General features: G+C 42.0%; 1 protein-coding gene across 2 annotated transcripts in view; it reads left to right on the top strand.

The window, feature by feature from the left end:
* EPHA7 (EPH receptor A7) overlaps nucleotides 1-17,662 on the top strand; it is a 393,019-nt gene that overhangs the window by 357,006 nt on the left and 18,351 nt on the right. For both annotated transcript variants that reach the window (XM_033937544.1, XM_033937543.1), the window contains exons 13-14: nucleotides 40-249; nucleotides 6,975-7,124. In XM_033937544.1, the coding sequence (XP_033793435.1) occupies nucleotides 40-249; nucleotides 6,975-7,124 (360 nt within the window). The remainder of the gene's footprint in view (nucleotides 1-39; nucleotides 250-6,974; nucleotides 7,125-17,662) is intronic.

Raw genomic sequence — 17,662 nt, 5'->3', positions numbered from 1 at the left:
CTCTAATGATACAGAAACCTTTTTCTTTCTCCATTTTAGAAACATGATGGGCAGTTTACAGTTATTCAGCTGGTAGGAATGCTGAGAGGAATTGCTGCTGGAATGAGGTATTTGGCTGATATGGGATACGTACACAGAGACCTTGCAGCACGCAACATTCTTGTCAACAGCAATCTTGTTTGTAAAGTGTCAGACTTTGGATTGTCCAGAGTTATAGAGGATGATCCAGAAGCTGTCTACACCACTACAGTAAGAAATATAAGCTTTGTACAAGATTATTTATTTGGAGGGGTAGTTAAAGTTGTTAATACATAATGAAAGGGAACAGTCATCTTGACACCAAGAAGGCACGCAATACAGATCCCTGGGTTGGCGCCTGTCAATATATTTGGATGAGGAAACTAAAATGGCAGCAACATATTATGAGACATTAGAGCAGTTCTTAAATAACTGACCCATACAGCTGCAAAGTATGTGGGTATTTTTTTAATCTACAAATCTTATAACCAATTTTCAAAAAATCAGCCATGTGGGCAAAAATTAACTGGGGGAAAAAACATGCATATACTAGAAAATTAAATTTACTTGCAATGTTTTCCTATTCTAAGCAGGGCTAATGTTAGACATTCTGGGGCCCATGGCAGATATTAAGAAAGGCCTCTCCCCCAATTCTTCTCCCTGCCCCCTTCTTGATTTCCTCACACTCCAAATGCCCTCCCATCATTTTCAAATCATCTGCTCCAGGGTTTCTCTATGGGTTGGGATGTCTTTCCCCTTCTCACCTGTTTCTGACGCCCCCCTCACCTGTAAAAATGCAAGGAGGTCACTAGCATGGCAGTGATTTTCTGCCTGTAGCCTTCTCGGCACTTTTCTTCTGCCATGGTACACCCAAGCAGAAACAGGAAGTTGTGTCAAAAGGGGCGGACCGTGGCAAAAGAACATTGCCAAGGAGGCTGTGGGCAGCATTAGAGAATTGCTGTCGCACCGATGTCCTCCTTGAGAGTGAGGAGGGCCTCGGAACCTGGTGAGGAGAAGGAAAGGACATCCCTGCCCATGGGGGGGTCTGCTGGAACTGTGGGGGCCCAGGGCAGCTGCCCTATTTTCCTCCCCTCCCAACTAATGTCGATCCTGATTCTAAGCTCTCCTGCTCTCAGGAATGTCTCTTCTCTATCTGGCTAGTGGAGTGATTCTTATCCTTTTTTGAGTCACAGATCCCCTTTAAGAATCTGATGAAAGCTTCCGAAGAAATATTCACATAAGCACAACTTTGTATGCAATGAATATAATGTACATTATTTATCGAGATTTGGGGGCTCCTTTTATCAAGGTGCGGTAGGTGGTTAACGCGTGGAATACCGCGCGTTCAACTGCCTGCCGTGCTAGTCGCTAACGCTTCCATTGACGAGGCATTAGTTTTTAGGCTTGCCGCGGGGGTTAGCGCGTGATGAAATGTCCGACACGCTAACCCCCGTAGCGTGCCTTGATAAAAAGAGCCCTTGATTGTCTCATACATATTTGACATATACAAAGTAAATTTTAAAATAAACCATTCCTTTCTTATACAAAAAGTAATGGCCTCTCATTAAAATTATGAAATACAATTCTCTTATGCAAATTAAAACAGATCTATTACTATTACGTTTTCTATTACCATTCTACATCTACTCTCTCGTATTCTGCGAGAAAAATCAACAGAACCGGGCTGTATAATGAATATAAATGTTAATTTTTATCTGACCCTCATGGACCCCCTGAAATCCATCCATGGACCCCAGGTTAAGAACCCCTGGGCTAGTGGTATAAGCATTAAGAAAGTCTCTACATACTTCTTTCAGATGTACAAGGAAGGCAGGTCTCAAAAATGCCAATTTGCTCAGGTAAATAGTTTTGAAAATGTTTCTCACAGTGTCTTTGAGTTTCTTGAGTCTGTTGGCTTTCTTCTTCTTTCTCCTTTGTAATATTCAAATAGGGGAAAAGGAAGAATTTTTTTTAAAAAACATAGAGCTCCTTTTACTAAGGTGTGCAAAGCATTTTTAGCATTTTATTTTAACAAATAAAATAAATATTTATTTATTTTATTTGTTAAAAAATTTATATACCACCGTATCACAAAAAAAGTAGTGCAAAAAAGGTAGCTGAGAGTCTGCTCAAATGGAAGAAAAAGCCTCAGGTTTTATTGACAGAGCTCAAGCTCAGACCACCACTGAGATCGTGAGCACAACACGGTCACTCTGTGAAGATTCGAGCAAGGTCTTATTAGCTCTGAAGAAGCGGCTTAGTGCTGTGAAACGTTGGCATTTCAACAGACTGCTTTAAACACTCCCAGTGGTTTCAGTTGCAAAGTATTTCAGTCCTCAATTACTTGAAACGTCAACAGCGAGTTGTCACTCTATGGAAGTTTTTTAAGCCGGTGTTGTGGAGCTGGTGGTTGGAGCTTGAGCTCTGCCAATAAAACCTGAGGCTTTGTCTTCCATTTGAGCAGACTCTCGGCTACCTTTAAGTGGAGTTTTTTTGCACTACTTTATTTATATTTCACCACTTCACCTTTTGCAATATTGTAGTTTCCATATCACATACATAAAATCTTGTTTCACTACGATTATCACATATAACATAAACATGTCTAAACCACGCGCTAAACGCCAACACATGCATATTAGTCTATGGACACATTAGTGTTTAGCGCATGCTTTACACACGCTAAAATGCATAGTGCACCTTAGTAAAACAGAGGGGTTAGATCTTTACAAAAATAAAAGTAATTTTTTGGTTTATTGAAAAAAGTGTTACTAATATATATATATATATATATTTTTTTTTTTTTCTAAAGGAGCTGCTTCCTGACTCTGTCAGAGGATTTCTTTCAAGGTGCTGGCTTATCGGGCAGACACTTACCCCCTCTTCTACGAAACCGTGCTAGCGTTTTTTAGCGCAGAGAGCTGCGCTGAATGGCCCGCACTGCTCCCGACGCTCATTGAGTTCCTATGAGCGTCGGGAGCAGGGCGGGACATTCAGCGCGGCTCACAACGCTAAAAACCGCTAGCTCAGTTTCGTGGAAGAGGGGGTTTAGTTAAGGCTGATATCCAAACTTTCTCCTTCTTGGCCTGTTCTTGAGAGTGAACTGGATTTGGAAGCCCCAAATGCAGCTAACTCACCATTAATGCAGATAGCTGAAACTATCCTGGATGGGGGAGGGGGAGGTTGGAGGGAGCTAATGTCATTTTAAGCTGTGTTGTACATCCAGGTAATTCGGTGCACTGGTGTGTACTGTGATCAGCGGATAAAGGGGCAGTTTGGGCTGCAATCTTTTGTTTCTGCTTCCTTTGTAACATTTGCAGAGATAGTTTAAATTAAGCAAGACTTCATTGTCCTGATTGATGCCGAAGTTGTCCAGCGTTCACGCTCCTCACCCTCCCTTCATTCTGTGTCCCAAGTTCATGTCTCCTCCCTCCTTCCTTTCTTCCTCCATCCTTCGTCTGAAGTTTGTGCTCCCTCCTTCTGTGTCCTAATGCGCTCCTTTCCTCCATTCTGTGACCCAAATTCGTGCCTCCCTTCCATGGGTGTTTACCTGCTCCGGCCGGCTCCATCCTCCTGCTGCCTTCCACTTACATTTGTTTCCCATCACATGCTCCTACATGCGGCCCAATGTCAAAGGGAAGGCTTCCGGGTCATCTTGATCTTCTAATCAAGCATATTTTGAAATTTAAACCTGCATTTGTACTGAGGTTGTTTTCTATTAAAAGAGACACTCTAAATCCTTAATCCAAAATTCATTTAATAATTGACAACAAATTAACGCCCTCTTTTACAAAGAGGCAACAGCCCTGAAACCCATTAATTTCCAGTGGGCTTCGGTGCGATTACTGTTGGCCACTGCTTGAGTAACTTAATTCTCTTCCAGAGAGAGTTGTCAATGGCTGATAAAGCCACACACCAATTCCATAGACAGAAGTTACCTCAGTGGGTATAATAGTCCAGTTAGTCTCTATAGGAAATGAAAGATATGGAGTGAGTGGGTGAGGGGCAGGGTGGGAGGAAATACAAGCCAGAAGGAAACCAAACTTCCTAAAATGATAAGAAACAAAAGGTTTGTTGTTTTGGTTTTTTGTTTTACTTTGCAGGACCTCTCAACTCCCGAGTCAAACCGGCCACCACCCCGACAACGTGCGCTCCACGTACAAGCATGCACGACCTGCCTGTGGGTGCCGCAGCCTCTTCAGAGGGGTGCTAAAGGGGCTGCGGCACCCACAGGCAGGTACCCACCCCTGGGCTACCATAGCTGAGCGCTCGTTTAGCGAGTCAACACTCGTTTTGCGAGTTAAGGTTTGCAGGAGTGTTTTACTTGTCTTGCAAAACACTCGCAAACCATGTTACTCACAAACCTAGGTTTGACTAACGCCTTTGTATCGTTCCATGGTACAACTTCACCTGAAATATTGTGTTCAGTTCTGGTTGCCTTATGTAAAGAAAGATATAACGATAGAAGAGCGACCAAGATTATAAAAGGGATTGAGCTCCTCTCGTATGAGGAAAGACTGATGAGGTTAGGGCCCTTCAGCTTGGAAAAGAGACGGCTGAGGGGAGATAGGATTAAAGGCTACAAAATCCTGGGTGGTGTAGAACAGGTCCAAGTGGATCAATGTTTTACTCAGTCAAAAATTACAAAGACTAGGGAACACTCGAAGTTATAGGGAAATAGTTTTAAAAGCGATAAGTGGAAATGTTTTTCACTCAGAGAACAGTTAAGCTCTGGAACTCATCACCAGAAGATGTGGAAAGAGCGGTTGATGGAGCTGGTTTTTAAAAAGGCTTGGACAATTTCCTGGAGGAAAAGTCCAAACTCTGTTATTGAGACAGACATAGGGGAAGCCACTGCTTGCTCTGGATTGGTAGCATGGAATGTTGATACTCTTTGGGTTTTGGCCAGGTACTAGTGACCTGGATTGGCCACCATGAGAATGGGCTACTGGGCTAGGTGGACCATTGGACTGAACCAGTATGCTATGTTCTTAAGAGCAAAATTAAAAATATACGATGGTGTGCTGAAAAGTTCTTAGCCCAACCAAGAAGAGAATGGCGTAGATATGGTTCAATCAATGATCCGAAACAATGTCAAAACACAGAATTTTGTTTCTGCAAATCGGCACTTGCCAAAATAAGATAACACTTTTTTTCAGTTACAGTTGCAAAATAAAGCTCAGAATTTAGGAAGGAGGTTAGTTGGTCTGAGAACATTTCAGCATCCCTTCGTATAATTCAAAATGACTTATCTTCCTATCTGCAAAATATTTTCCTGTGCCATTAGCTTTCATACAACCCCAAAGCATAACAACTGGCAAAGTGTTTTTCAATTGCCTCACCTTTCTGTTGTCCAAGTGTATATAGCATGTTTTTAGGTTATCTACCCAAAGCACTTTGTTCCCCAAAAATGTAAGACTTACCAAGGTTATCTTTGGCATACTTTAAACAATGGAGATGACGACATAGAAGAGGTTTCCATCTAATAAATCCTATATGGTCATTGTTGTATAAGCAATGCTATTCTGTGGACCAGTGGCTTAAATATGGAGGTGGAGGCCCGGAGACCTCCTTCCCCCACCCATACACACACTTTGGACTCAGGCCCCCTCCAAAATTGTGGCCCTACAAGCGTGGCTTAAAGGGATTTTCAAGGCCCGCCAATCATAGAGATTTGCCACCAGAGTCTCCGCCTGTATTGTCAGAGAAGCAGGAAGTTGATGGGATGCTCCAGATGCTGATGTCGGCACTACTGTGCATGCTTAGTTCATGCAATTGAATTGAGCTTGTGTAGAATTGCTGGTGTTGGTGGCTGGAGCAGCCCGCTTGCTTCCTTGCTACTCAGGCAACATAGCCCGGGCTCTGGCAGAGAATATATTTGGCTGGCAGGGCTTCAGTTTCTCTGCCAGCAAAGATATAGGAGGGAGGTGGGAGAGAGGCAGAGAGGAATGTTTGATTCCCCAGTTCACTTATAACTTCCCCCACCACCACCACCACCACCACATAAAAAATCAAGTTCTAGCTACTCCCGTACTGTGGGCCTGTGGAAGACGACTCCATTATCAACGACATTCTTCAACAGGTTATTTTTAATGATCTGTGGTTCTGTTTTTTTTTTTCTTTTTTGACCAGTTTTGGGCAGTTCTTTGAGAGATTTTTTTTCTCGATCCTAGCCCCGAATTCAACTTCCATTTCTTAAAAATGTTTCTGACTGTTGAAATTGCTTGCTGGAAGCATTTAGAGATGATTTTATAGCTTTCCCCTGCTTTGTGAGAGTAAATCTCTTTCATTTTGAAAAGAGCCTGCAATTGTTGTGAGCAGACAGAAGTGGGGGTGGTTAGAAGTGTGTCAGCATTTGTTCTACCATAGAATTGTCTTCACCTGACTAATTGAAGGCCAGACGAGTAGCTAACCATTTGGGGCTTTATTAACAATTTGGGAAAAAAAAAAGTAATAATGAAGCAAATAGAAGGATTTTAAACATTTGCACCCTCAATACTAACTTTTTTTTTCACTATTTTCAATGCGTTAGAATCGACAAATACAGTAGTAATATGCATTAAAATGTGCAGAAAGGCGTCATAATTAATTTTATTTATTTATTGGGATTTATTAACCACCTTTATGAAGAGATTCGCCCAAGGAGGTGAATTTTGAAAAACAGAGGTACTTTCAGCATCTGTTCGCTTGAGGAATTATTGAAACATACAAATTGACTGAGAAGCTTAAGCATTTGCGCACCTGTGTCTCTGTTGACATTGGAAATCTGAATTAATTGCCTACAACCGATAAGCAAAGTGAAATCCAGTGGAAAATGTTGAACAGAATGAAAACATGTTTCTGAATAACAGTCCTTTACCTTTTAGCACTTTTATTACATTTTCTTGTTCTACCAGTCATAGTAAAAAAGGAAAAAAGAAAATTTGGTTCATTAAATAGCCTCTTTTTCTAACCAGGGTGGAAAAATTCCAGTTCGATGGACAGCTCCGGAAGCAATACAGTATCGCAAATTTACATCAGCCAGTGATGTGTGGAGCTATGGAATTGTTATGTGGGAAGCTATGTCTTATGGAGAGAGGCCTTATTGGGACATGTCAAATCAGGATGTAAGTTTATTGAATCATATAGCAGGTAATCAGTGCCTATGGGTAGATAAAAGCATTTTCTCTCTCACTTCTCTCTTTGAATATATAATAAAGGTGGCCATGTAGGGGGAAATTCCGTAAGTGGCATCTAAAAAGATAAAGGCGCCTATCAGTCACACTTAGGGCTCCTTTTACATAGGCGCGCTAGCGGTTTTAGTTCACGCTACAATAGCGCACGCGCCAAACACTAACGCCTCCATAGATTTTTCATGTAGCGCGTGGTTAGAGCGCGCTAAAAACGCTAGCGCACCTTCGTAAAAGGAGCCCTTAGGCACCTATTACAGAATTGCACCTAACTTAAAACTTAGGTGCCTCTAATGTAGGCCAGGGTTTTTAAGGCCTATATTTAAGTCCTTTAGAGCAGTGGTTCCCAACCCTGTCCTGGAGGACCACCAGGCCAATCGGGTTTTCAGGCTAGCCCTAATGAATATGCATGCGAGAGATTTGCATATAATGGAAATGACAGGCATGCAAATCTGATCCATGCATATTCATTAGGGCTATCCTGAAAACCCGATTGGCCTGGTGGATCTCCAGGACAGGGTTGGTGACCAATGCTTTAGAGAACCACACCTAGTGCCCAAGTCCTTAGGCCCTAGAAGTCCTTCTGTGCCCCTAAACATGCCTACTTTGGAGTTAGGCTCCATGTGATCGTCATCTATCTTTTGTAGAATCGCACCTAAGAAGATAAGTGTGTATCACCCAATTAATTTAGATTATTTTCAATTAATTTATATTATTTTCAATTATGAGCTTGTTAAAGCTCATAATTGAAGCCAATTTTACTAATTAAGCTAGGCACCTAATTAGACGCCTCTTATAGAATTTCCCCCTTATTGGCAATTCTATATACTCCTCCTAATTTAAACACCTACATTGGTACACCTAGCCAATGTAGGCACCTAACTTAATTTATTAATAGACTTAGGGCTAGATTCACAAAGGGCATGGATCTGATCCGATCCGTGTCCAGGGGGGGGGGGCTGATTCACGAATCGCCCTCATGCAAATGAGGGCGATTGGAATCAAGCCCCCATCCGACACATGCGCAGACCTTTTTTAACTTTTTTTTAGTCACAAGCAAAGGAAAAGAGAATGACTCGGGCAAATCACACGTAAGGGAATTTCAATAAAGAGTTGCTTTTTAGGCAGCAGGAAAGGTTCATAGACAAAACCGCGGAAGACAAAGGCGCGCGCCGACAACTGAGCGCAAGAAGGAGGCGCGCGCCAAAGAAAATGACAGTTTTTAGGGGCTCCGACGGGGTTTTTTGGGGGGGAGGCCCCCCACTTAATACAGATCGCGGCGGTGTTGTGGGTGGTTTGGGGGTTGTAACCCCCCTCATTATACTGTAAACTTAACTTTTTCCCTGTTTTTAGGGAAAAAGTGAAGTTTTCAGTAAAATGTGGGGGGTTACAACCCCCCAAGCCCCCCACAACGCGGTGCGATCTGTATAAAGTAAAGTAGGAGGGTTCCCCCCCACACACCCCCGTCGGAGCCCCTATAAACAGTTATTTTCTTCGGCGCTCGCCTTTGTCTTCCGCGGTTTTGACCTGACACTGCAGGAAAAGGTCAATGGTTCCCAAATCTCTCCCCTTTGATCTGTTCAAAAACGCTGCTGTACGCCTCATGTTCTGCCAGGGTGGTTATAAGCACATTACTCCTCTCCACCCTATTTTTCTTTGCGAGCCCGTGGTTTTAACCCGCTTTAAAACCGCAAGTTAAAACCACGGGTTCGTAGTGCGGGGAAGGGCAGGAGAGTCGAGGCGAGAGCGGGGCGGCCAGTCGGGGCGGCAGGAGAGATTCGGGGCAGGCAGGAGAGAACAGGAGATTTGGGGTGGGCAGGAGAGAGCATGAGATCAGGGCAGAGAGCAGGGCGGCAGAAGGCAGGGCAGTCGGAAAGGACCTCAGCGACAGGTCCTCAGCAGTCGCTTATTTTTGGATTGGCCAGCCCAGTCGGTGTTGCTTTTTAGTGAATCGCTTCCTGCCTACATTTGAATGCCGTTCCCCCTCATTTGCATGCACGGATCGGAGGATGATCGAGACAGAGGTTAGTGAATCGGATCGGAGGGAAATTGGGTTGTAAAAGGAGTCGCTAGGTGGTCAGAAGTTGATCGGTGGGCTTAGTGAATCTAGCCCTTAGTGAGTGCCAAGAATTGTCACTTAACACCTCCTAATTTACTTTAATTGGACTCAATTGAAAATTAGGCACCAAACTTGAAAAACACAATTCTATAAAAAGTAGGCACCTAGTCCAAAGCACCTGCCTTAAAGTGGGCATGTTAAAGGGTGGATTTTGGTTGTGTTTTTTGAGTCAGGCGCTTCTTTGTGAATTAGGTGCTGTTAGGTGCCTAACTTAAGCGCAGGTATTAAAAGTGAAGAAAATCCTGTCATAGGATACACCTCAATTTAGGTGGCGTTAAGCGTGACTCTATAAAGTACATCTAATTTTTCTAGAATTATGTTTATCGCCACACTAGCTGGTGCCAAGTTTTTAGGCGCAGTTTTAATTTGATAAAATTTTAACTGCAATGACCTATTTTAACACTGACCAAAATTTTTAACTCCCCTTTGTTATCCAACATTACTTTCTCTTCCCTTGCTTATCTCGTGGTCCTGCATCTCTTCTCCCACCTCTCCGTGTTAACTGGTCTGGTTCTTCATAGTGTCGCTGGCAGAGGCAGAAATTCCTACACGCTGTTTGTGGCAAACCTTGAAGCCTTCTCCCTGCTGTGTCCTGATCCTCCCCCAACACAATTTTAATTTCACCTTCACATACTATGATTAGGCACGATTAATTGTGCGACTAGGCACAATTAATCACAATTAATCTTTTTAATCATTGCCCATCCCTAATATGTGTGCTCTTTAAAGCTATGAAGCTACTAAGTAGTAAATTTAGAACAACTCAGAGAAAATAGTTCTTCACTCAATGTATAATTGTAAAAGCAGTTAGCTTAGCAGGGTTTTAAAAGGTTTTGTATAATTTCCTAAAATAAAAGTCTATATGCAATTATTAAGATGGACTTGGGGGAAAACCCACTGCTTTTTTTTTCTAGGATAGGCAGTATAAAATCTGTTTTAGTCTTTTGCTATATTGCTGTAATGTACTGGATTGTCGGTTCAACATTGCCTTGATAATTAATGTGACTGTTGGGCGGACTGGATGGTCTTTATCTGCTGTCATTTACTGTGTTACTATGCTAAATACTTGTGACCTAGATTGGTCACTATTGGAAACAAGATTTTAAGCTAGATAGATCTTTGGGTTCCTTATTCTTATGATGGGCTTATGTTAGCATGACAAATATCACAGAGCAGTTAATGCCACCTCAGACCATACTTTGTATTGTAATTTGAATATTATTACTGCTGTAATTGTCTATTGCTTATGTTTGACTTATTCTTGTTGCACACTGGCTTGAGTGAATTCCTTAAAAGAAAAACAAAAAAAAACCAGTAAATAAATCCTAAGAAATAAGAAATAAATAAATGATATTAATTGTACTGTGTTATTTACAATTCAGTTAAGATGATGTAAGGGTTAGAAGGTAAGGTTTGCCTTTTTGTGGATGATACCAAGATTTGTAACAGAGTGGATACCCCAGAGGGAGTGGAAAGCATGAAAAAGGATCTGCAAAAGTTAGAACAATGGTCTTAACATCTGGCAGCTAATATTCAATGCAAAGAAGTGCAGAGGGATGTATTTGGGAGAACAAATCCAAGGGAGGTGCGGAGAGGTGAGAGGCTAGATCAGCGCGGCTAGCCAATCTAGGCATCTAACTCGAACATCCGACTTATGTCAGACTCGTACTTACGAACGGGGGTCCTGCTCTACCTTCGGTGTCCCAACACACCCCTCTCCCTCCCGAGTCCCAACACGCCCCTCTCCCTCCCTCCCGCGTCCCAATGTACCCCTCTCCCTCCCGAGTTCCAACAAACACCTCTCTCTCCTTCCCTTCCTCCATTCTGTGCCCCAATTATGTGCCTCCCTCCAGTGGGTGTTTACCTTCTAGCTGGCTCCCTCCTTCCAGCCACAGTCATAGGATAGAAAAATGGAGGGAGTGAGAGAAAGAGATGTTGAGGTGAGGGAGGGAATAGAAAGGGAGAATTGGGTATCTGAGTGAGAGGGAAAGAGAGATAGTGCACATGGGGAGATGAAGAAAGAGGAGAATTGTTAGGCATAAGGAGGGAGAGAGAATTATTAGGCATGGTGGGAGAGGAGTGAGGTGGAGATGCATGGGGAAGAAAGCGATGAGAGGGAATAATGTTGGATGTGGTGGAGAGGGAACAGTGGGATGGATGGAAAGAGATGCAAGAGGGGCCTCAAGGAGAAGGTGGGAAGAATACTAGGATCCGCGTTGGAAATTCAGCTTAAGAACGGTTTAAAAAAACGGAACCTGTTCTTAACCCGGGGGCTGCCTGTATTTAAAAAGTCTTAATCTGCACCATTAATTGAAAATTGTAATTAAATTGCAATTAATTAGATGGTAGATGCCTACCCAAGGTGGTTACAGGGCATGTTTTTCATTAAATGGGCAGATTTTGGGCATGTTGTGACCTAAGTGCACTCATTTAAGCCAAGAAAACCCTGGCATAAATAGAGTGTGCCTAAGATATCACCTAAGACCATTTTAGGCGCCACTAGGCATAATTCTATAAATGGCACCTAACTTATGATTGACACTTGTGCTCCTTGGTGCCTACATGTTAGGCAAAACAAAAAAGAATCAACAAAAACCTGCAGAAAAGGTGCACAACAAGAAAACAAAACAAAACTGCAGGAAAATGTACAGGGTACAGAAATTTATTAAAATAGCAAAAAAATAAGACAAATACATACGCAACATAAAATACATCCCTGGTCAGGTCCGGTGCACATGAATATTAGGACCAATTCTTTGGATGGATTTTATGTTGTTATGTATTTGTCTTATTTTTTAAATGTTTTGCTATTTTAATAAATTCCTGTACCCTGTACATTTTCCTGCAGTTTTGTTTTGTTTTCTTGCCTACATGTTAGGCTCCATTTATAGAATCAGGAGGGCTTTAGGCTCCTGGATAAACCAGAGTTTTAGGCCTCCTTCCCTGTGCATTCTGGGATACACTGGGAGTGGCCTAAGACTCTGATTGACCAGATCCCTATGGCCCCTCCCACGATTTGGGTGCTAGTTATTTAAAAAAGCATTCAAAACTTGATTCAAGTACTTTTTCCATCTTTTTTTAACTTCCATAAGAAACAACTTTCAGCAACCCCGTACCTTTTGTGCTCTCCTTAAATGTTCTCCTTTACTATAATAATTGTATTTCCTTCCTACTTACCTTTCGTCTCATGTTAGTTAAGTTTACTCATCTTATGTTAATTAAGCAGTTTGTTTTATATACTGTTTTAAACTGTTTTTGTATTTTAATTGATGTTTATTTTAATCCCCTCTTTTTTACTTGTAACTCGCTTAGAAGTCCTGATAAGCGATTGAATCAAATTTTAAATAAAACTTGAAACTTGTTACAGAATCCGGCCCATAAGGCCTAATTCTATATATCACACCTAAAAAATTGGCGTCAACTAGAGCAGTGCTACGCGTGATTCTATAAAAGTTTGTATAGAGACATGTTTAACACCGGTATTCATCATAACTTTTAGGCACAACCATTTAAGCAAGTAAAACCTGGCCTACATGCCTGCACCAAAGTTGTGTGCATATTGGCATGCAAAATATAAACTTCCGCATAACTTATAATAAAAAAAAGCTCATGATTCACCCTTAACCACATTCCCTTTTCAGATTTGCACATTATGGGCAGTGTGTATACCAAGTTGCATGCATAACTTCCAGTTAACGCCAATTAGCAGCTATTATGAGGTGTTAATTGCCAGTTATCAGTGCCATTTAGGTCTGTTAATTTTTAATTAAGTCTTGTGTGCAAATCAGCTGTGTGCACCAATTTGCGTGCATAGTGTTAGTTGTCATTTACAGAATTTGGGGGATACAGTATCATAAGAACATAAGAATCGCCTCTCCTGGGTCAGACAAGTGGTCCATTGTGCCCAGCAGTCCGCATACGCGGCGGCCCTTGGTTTAAATACCAGTGCCCCAACCGAGCCTAGCGAATAAGGCTTGTAAAATGAGGACCATTGTCTGTATTTTAACTATATGTTATCACATGTTAAATTTTGCCAATTAACTACAGAAACTTTCTGCACTTTAAAGCTAAGACCAAGAGTGGCACATTTGAATTGGCTAAACAGTGGCTTATGCCAGTGTAATTTAATGTATCTTTTTTCCCCTTGGACTCGATGATCGACATCATAGGAGAAAATAGAAAAAAAAAAGTCTTTAATGGCAAGTCAGTTTGGCAGAGTGGAAAGTTGTTAATATTTGACAGGACTCTGTCAGAGATTTCACGGACTGTCAAAATATGAGCAAATAAATCCTTGGGGCAGAGCCGGAGAAATATTTACATTCCCTAGATACCCAGTAGAGTTTCATTTCTTTGACACCTTCCTTCTGTACTTGATTCAAATATGTGAAGAGGTCTGACAGGGATAGAAGATGACTAAGGCAGAGCTAACTACCTTTGAAAGAAGAATGTACAGTATCTTAAAATGCAGGAGAAAGCTGTATCAACAGATCTAGCTGAACTTCCTTGTTTTCCTATTTTCTGAAAAAAATAAGAGCTAACAATCCACATTCAGCCATGAGAATCTAATAAACACACAAGAACATATCAGATACGCACTGCATGAATTAACGAGTATCGACACAAATTTATATCATACCCATCACATGGAATGAAACATGCCACCATCAGGCACTTATTTTTGCAACTGCAGAATATCTTGTGTAATCGTAGTTGAAAACAACTGCAGTTCCTCCTAAAAATACTCTTTAAAAAAATGCAATCCAGTTCAGACTGATTAGATAAACAAAAATAGGTGCTTAAACAATTAGAAGATGCCAAAATTGCTACCTTTTCCTGTCTAACTAACCAATATTAGTCAGTCAGGAATGGATATCTGTAAAGTACCTCTAGACCCCCTCTTACCATCCAGCAATAATACATATCAAACAATTACAACTAAAGATCAGAGGGTATCTGAGGAGTAGCCTATTGGTAAGAGCACAAGTTGAAAACCAGGAAGATCCAAGTTCAAATTCCATTGCTCCTTCATTGCCTTGAGATAGCCAGGGACGAGCCTCATCCCACTTAGGGTCTCCCAACCTTGTGGCAGCCTCATGAGCCATTGGTAGCTGAGATAACATGATAAGGAGGAGGTGTATGACAACAATCATTCAAAAGAGCATGGTTCAGAACAAGGTATCTTTAAAAGATATCATCATAAAAGGGAAGACAGAACATCCTGATAGTGCGATTACAATACAGGCCACTGTAGACTAGGTTTCCTTAAATATGGAGCAGGCTTATTTTAAAGATTGCAAATTATCTATGCCAACTGCCGAGCAAATTGTAAATAGATAAGACAAACATTGTTTGAAATGGCTGTATGCAAATGCCAGAAGCCTAAGAAACAAGATGGGAGAGTTAGAATACAGTATATTGCACTAAATGAAAAGATAGTTATAATAGGCATCTCTGAGACCTGGTGTAAGGAAAATAACCAATGGGACACGGTCATACTGGAATACAAACTGTATTACCATGATAGGGTGGATTAAATTGGTGGAGGCGTGGCGTTTTATGTTAAGGAGGCCCTAGAATCGAATGGGCTAAAAATTCTGCAGGAGCAGAAGCGGGCCTTAAAATCTGTGTAACTGGGAAAAGGATAGTGATAAGAGTGTAGTACCGTCCACCTGACAAGGATGAAAGGACAGATGCTGAAATGTTATCAGAAATTAGGGAGGCTAACAAATTGGGTAACAAAATAATAATGGGTGATTTCAACTACCAAAATATAAACAAAAAAAATAATACACTACTCTCATCTGAAGGAAATCCGGGACTGTTGCTACATATATCACCATAAAATAGAAAAAAGATACCCCATAAAGGTGGAGAAAAAGACTTCAGTACAGTCGGCATTTAAAACAATATAGCAGGGCTAACAAATGGAAAGTGCAGTTTAATCATCAGTCAAAAAAAAAAACTACACCAGATTCTAATCTATAATGTTGCAAGCAGTGCCCACGGGCAGTTCATATGCTCTCTTTAAAGTTCTAGTTGTGCAGGAAAACAAATATCACAAATCACTTAGGTTAAAAAATCGAAGGCCATCTTCTTATACAAAATCCTGCTTCATATCTCTCGACAGGAGCCCTGTTTCACAAACAGCATCTTCAGGAGGGTTCAAAGAGAGGCACTTCCACCCAGTGCGGTAATCACAATATGGTCATTAGAAATCCGAGGGAACCTTATGCACTGGGAGGCTCAAGGCTGATAAGCAGAGATGGAGAGAGGGGCCTTGGGGGTGATTTGTGTCTGAGGATCTAAAGCAGTGTCCCGCAAACTTTTCCAGGCCGGCGGCACACTAAATGCAGTGCCCCGGCCGGAAGGCATCCGGAAGTAGACGATGTCATACCGCAACCCTGCCAATACAGGGATCCCGGAGGTGCAGGGAGAAGAGGAGAGACGCCAGCCAGGAGGAGAGTCGTCCACGCTGGCTAACTTCCTATAGGATGTGCCTCTTGCCGCGAGAAGCACATCCTGTAGGCAGGCAGCCAGCGTGGATGACTCCCCTCCTCGCCAGTGTGTCGCGGCACACCAGAAATCTCAGGAGGCACACTGCAGCACACAGTGATCTAAAGGCATCTAAACAGTGTGATAAGGCGGTGGCTGTAGCCAGAAGGATGCTAGGCTGTATAGAAAGAGGAATAACCAGCAGAAGAAGAGAGGTGTTGATGCCCCTATATAGGTCATTGGTGAGGCAATATTTGGAGTATTGTGTTCAGTTTTGGAGGCCGTATCTGCCAAAGAATATAAAAAGACTTGAAGTGGTCCAGAGGAAGATGACAAAAATGGTAAGGGGTTTGAACCAAAAGATGTACGAGAATAGATTGGAAGACCTAAACATGCATACTCTAGAGGAGAGGAGGGACAGGGGAGATATGATACATATATTTAAATACTTGAAAGGTATGAATATAGAATCAAATCTTTTTCAGAGAAAGGAAAATGGTAAAACTAGAGGGCATAACTTGAGGCTGCAGGGAGGAAGACTTAGGAGTAATGTTAGGAAATTATTTTTTATGGAGAGGGTGGTGGATGACTGGAATGCCCTCCCGAGGGAGGTGGTGGAAAGGAAAATGGTGATGGAATTCAAAAAAGCATGGGATAAACACAGAGGATTTCTAATTAGAAAACAAATGGTATAAATTAAAGAACTAAGGCCAGTATTGGACAAACTTTTACGGTTTGTGTCCCATATGTGGTGATACGGTGTAGGATGGGCTGGGGAGGTCATCAATGGGAACTCCACTAACTTGGAACATGAGGACATTACTGGCCAGGCTTTACAGTAGGTATCCTGCAAATAACAGGATGGTTGGATAGGTTGGAGTGAGCTTAGATGGCAACTAGAGAATGGCACGGTGAACATTTGGGAGAAAGGCAGGGAGGGGGGAAAGAACTTTGGACACAGAAGGAAGGGAAGGGGCATGAACTTGGGACACAAGGGAGGGAGGAATGGGGCACTAACTTGGGACATAGGAGGGAGGGAGGGAATAGAAAGGGAGAATTGTTGGGCATGAGTGTGTGAGTGATAGGGAAAGGAAGAAAGAGGAAAATTGTTGGGCATAGATAGAGAAAGGAGTGAGGTAGAGATGCATGGGGATAAATGTTGGATATGGTTGTTGAAAGGGAACAGAGAGACAGATTGAAGGGGATGAAGTAGGTGGAATGTTGGACATAGATGGATGGAGAGATGTGGCATGGTGCTAGAGAGGGGTGATAGAAGGAGAAATGTTGGGCATGGGGCTGGTGGGCAGTGGTGAAAAATGCTGCACATGATCTGGGGGATGAGAGAGGGAGAAATGGATGTGGCGATAGAGGAAGTGGGAGAAATGCACACTGGATCTTTCTCTCTCTTTTCTCAATCCCTGTACACAGGGGGAGGGAATCATAGAATGGTGAGATGATAAAGGTAGGGAGATGGGCACAGGGGAAATACTAGAAAGGGATGTATAGGAGACATGGAGAAGGGAGATGCTGAACATGGGGAATAATACATACACAGAGATAGAAGATGGATAGTGAGCTTGGAGAAAGAAGAAATGTCTAATGGTAAGGAGACCCTTGCAAGTGAGTTAAGAGAAGACAAAAAAAAAAAACCATAGACCAGCACCTGAGACTAAAATGATTTGAAGAATAAAATGACGAGACAACAGAAGGTAGAAAAAAATAATTTCATTTTCTATTTTGTGTTTAGAATATATCAAATTTGAAATATGTATCCTGCAAGAGCTGGTGGTAGACATAACTGTGGACCTCAACACCCAGGCCGTTCTTCTTTGGAGGGGCATAATCAAAAACAACGTCTAAATCC

This window comes from Geotrypetes seraphini, chromosome 3 (genome assembly GCF_902459505.1).
Source record: "Geotrypetes seraphini chromosome 3, aGeoSer1.1, whole genome shotgun sequence".
In the NCBI taxonomy this organism is placed as follows: Eukaryota; Metazoa; Chordata; class Amphibia; order Gymnophiona; family Dermophiidae; genus Geotrypetes; species Geotrypetes seraphini.
Note: the sequence above shows the minus strand (reverse complement) of the source record. Positions and strands in the feature narration are given on the sequence as shown.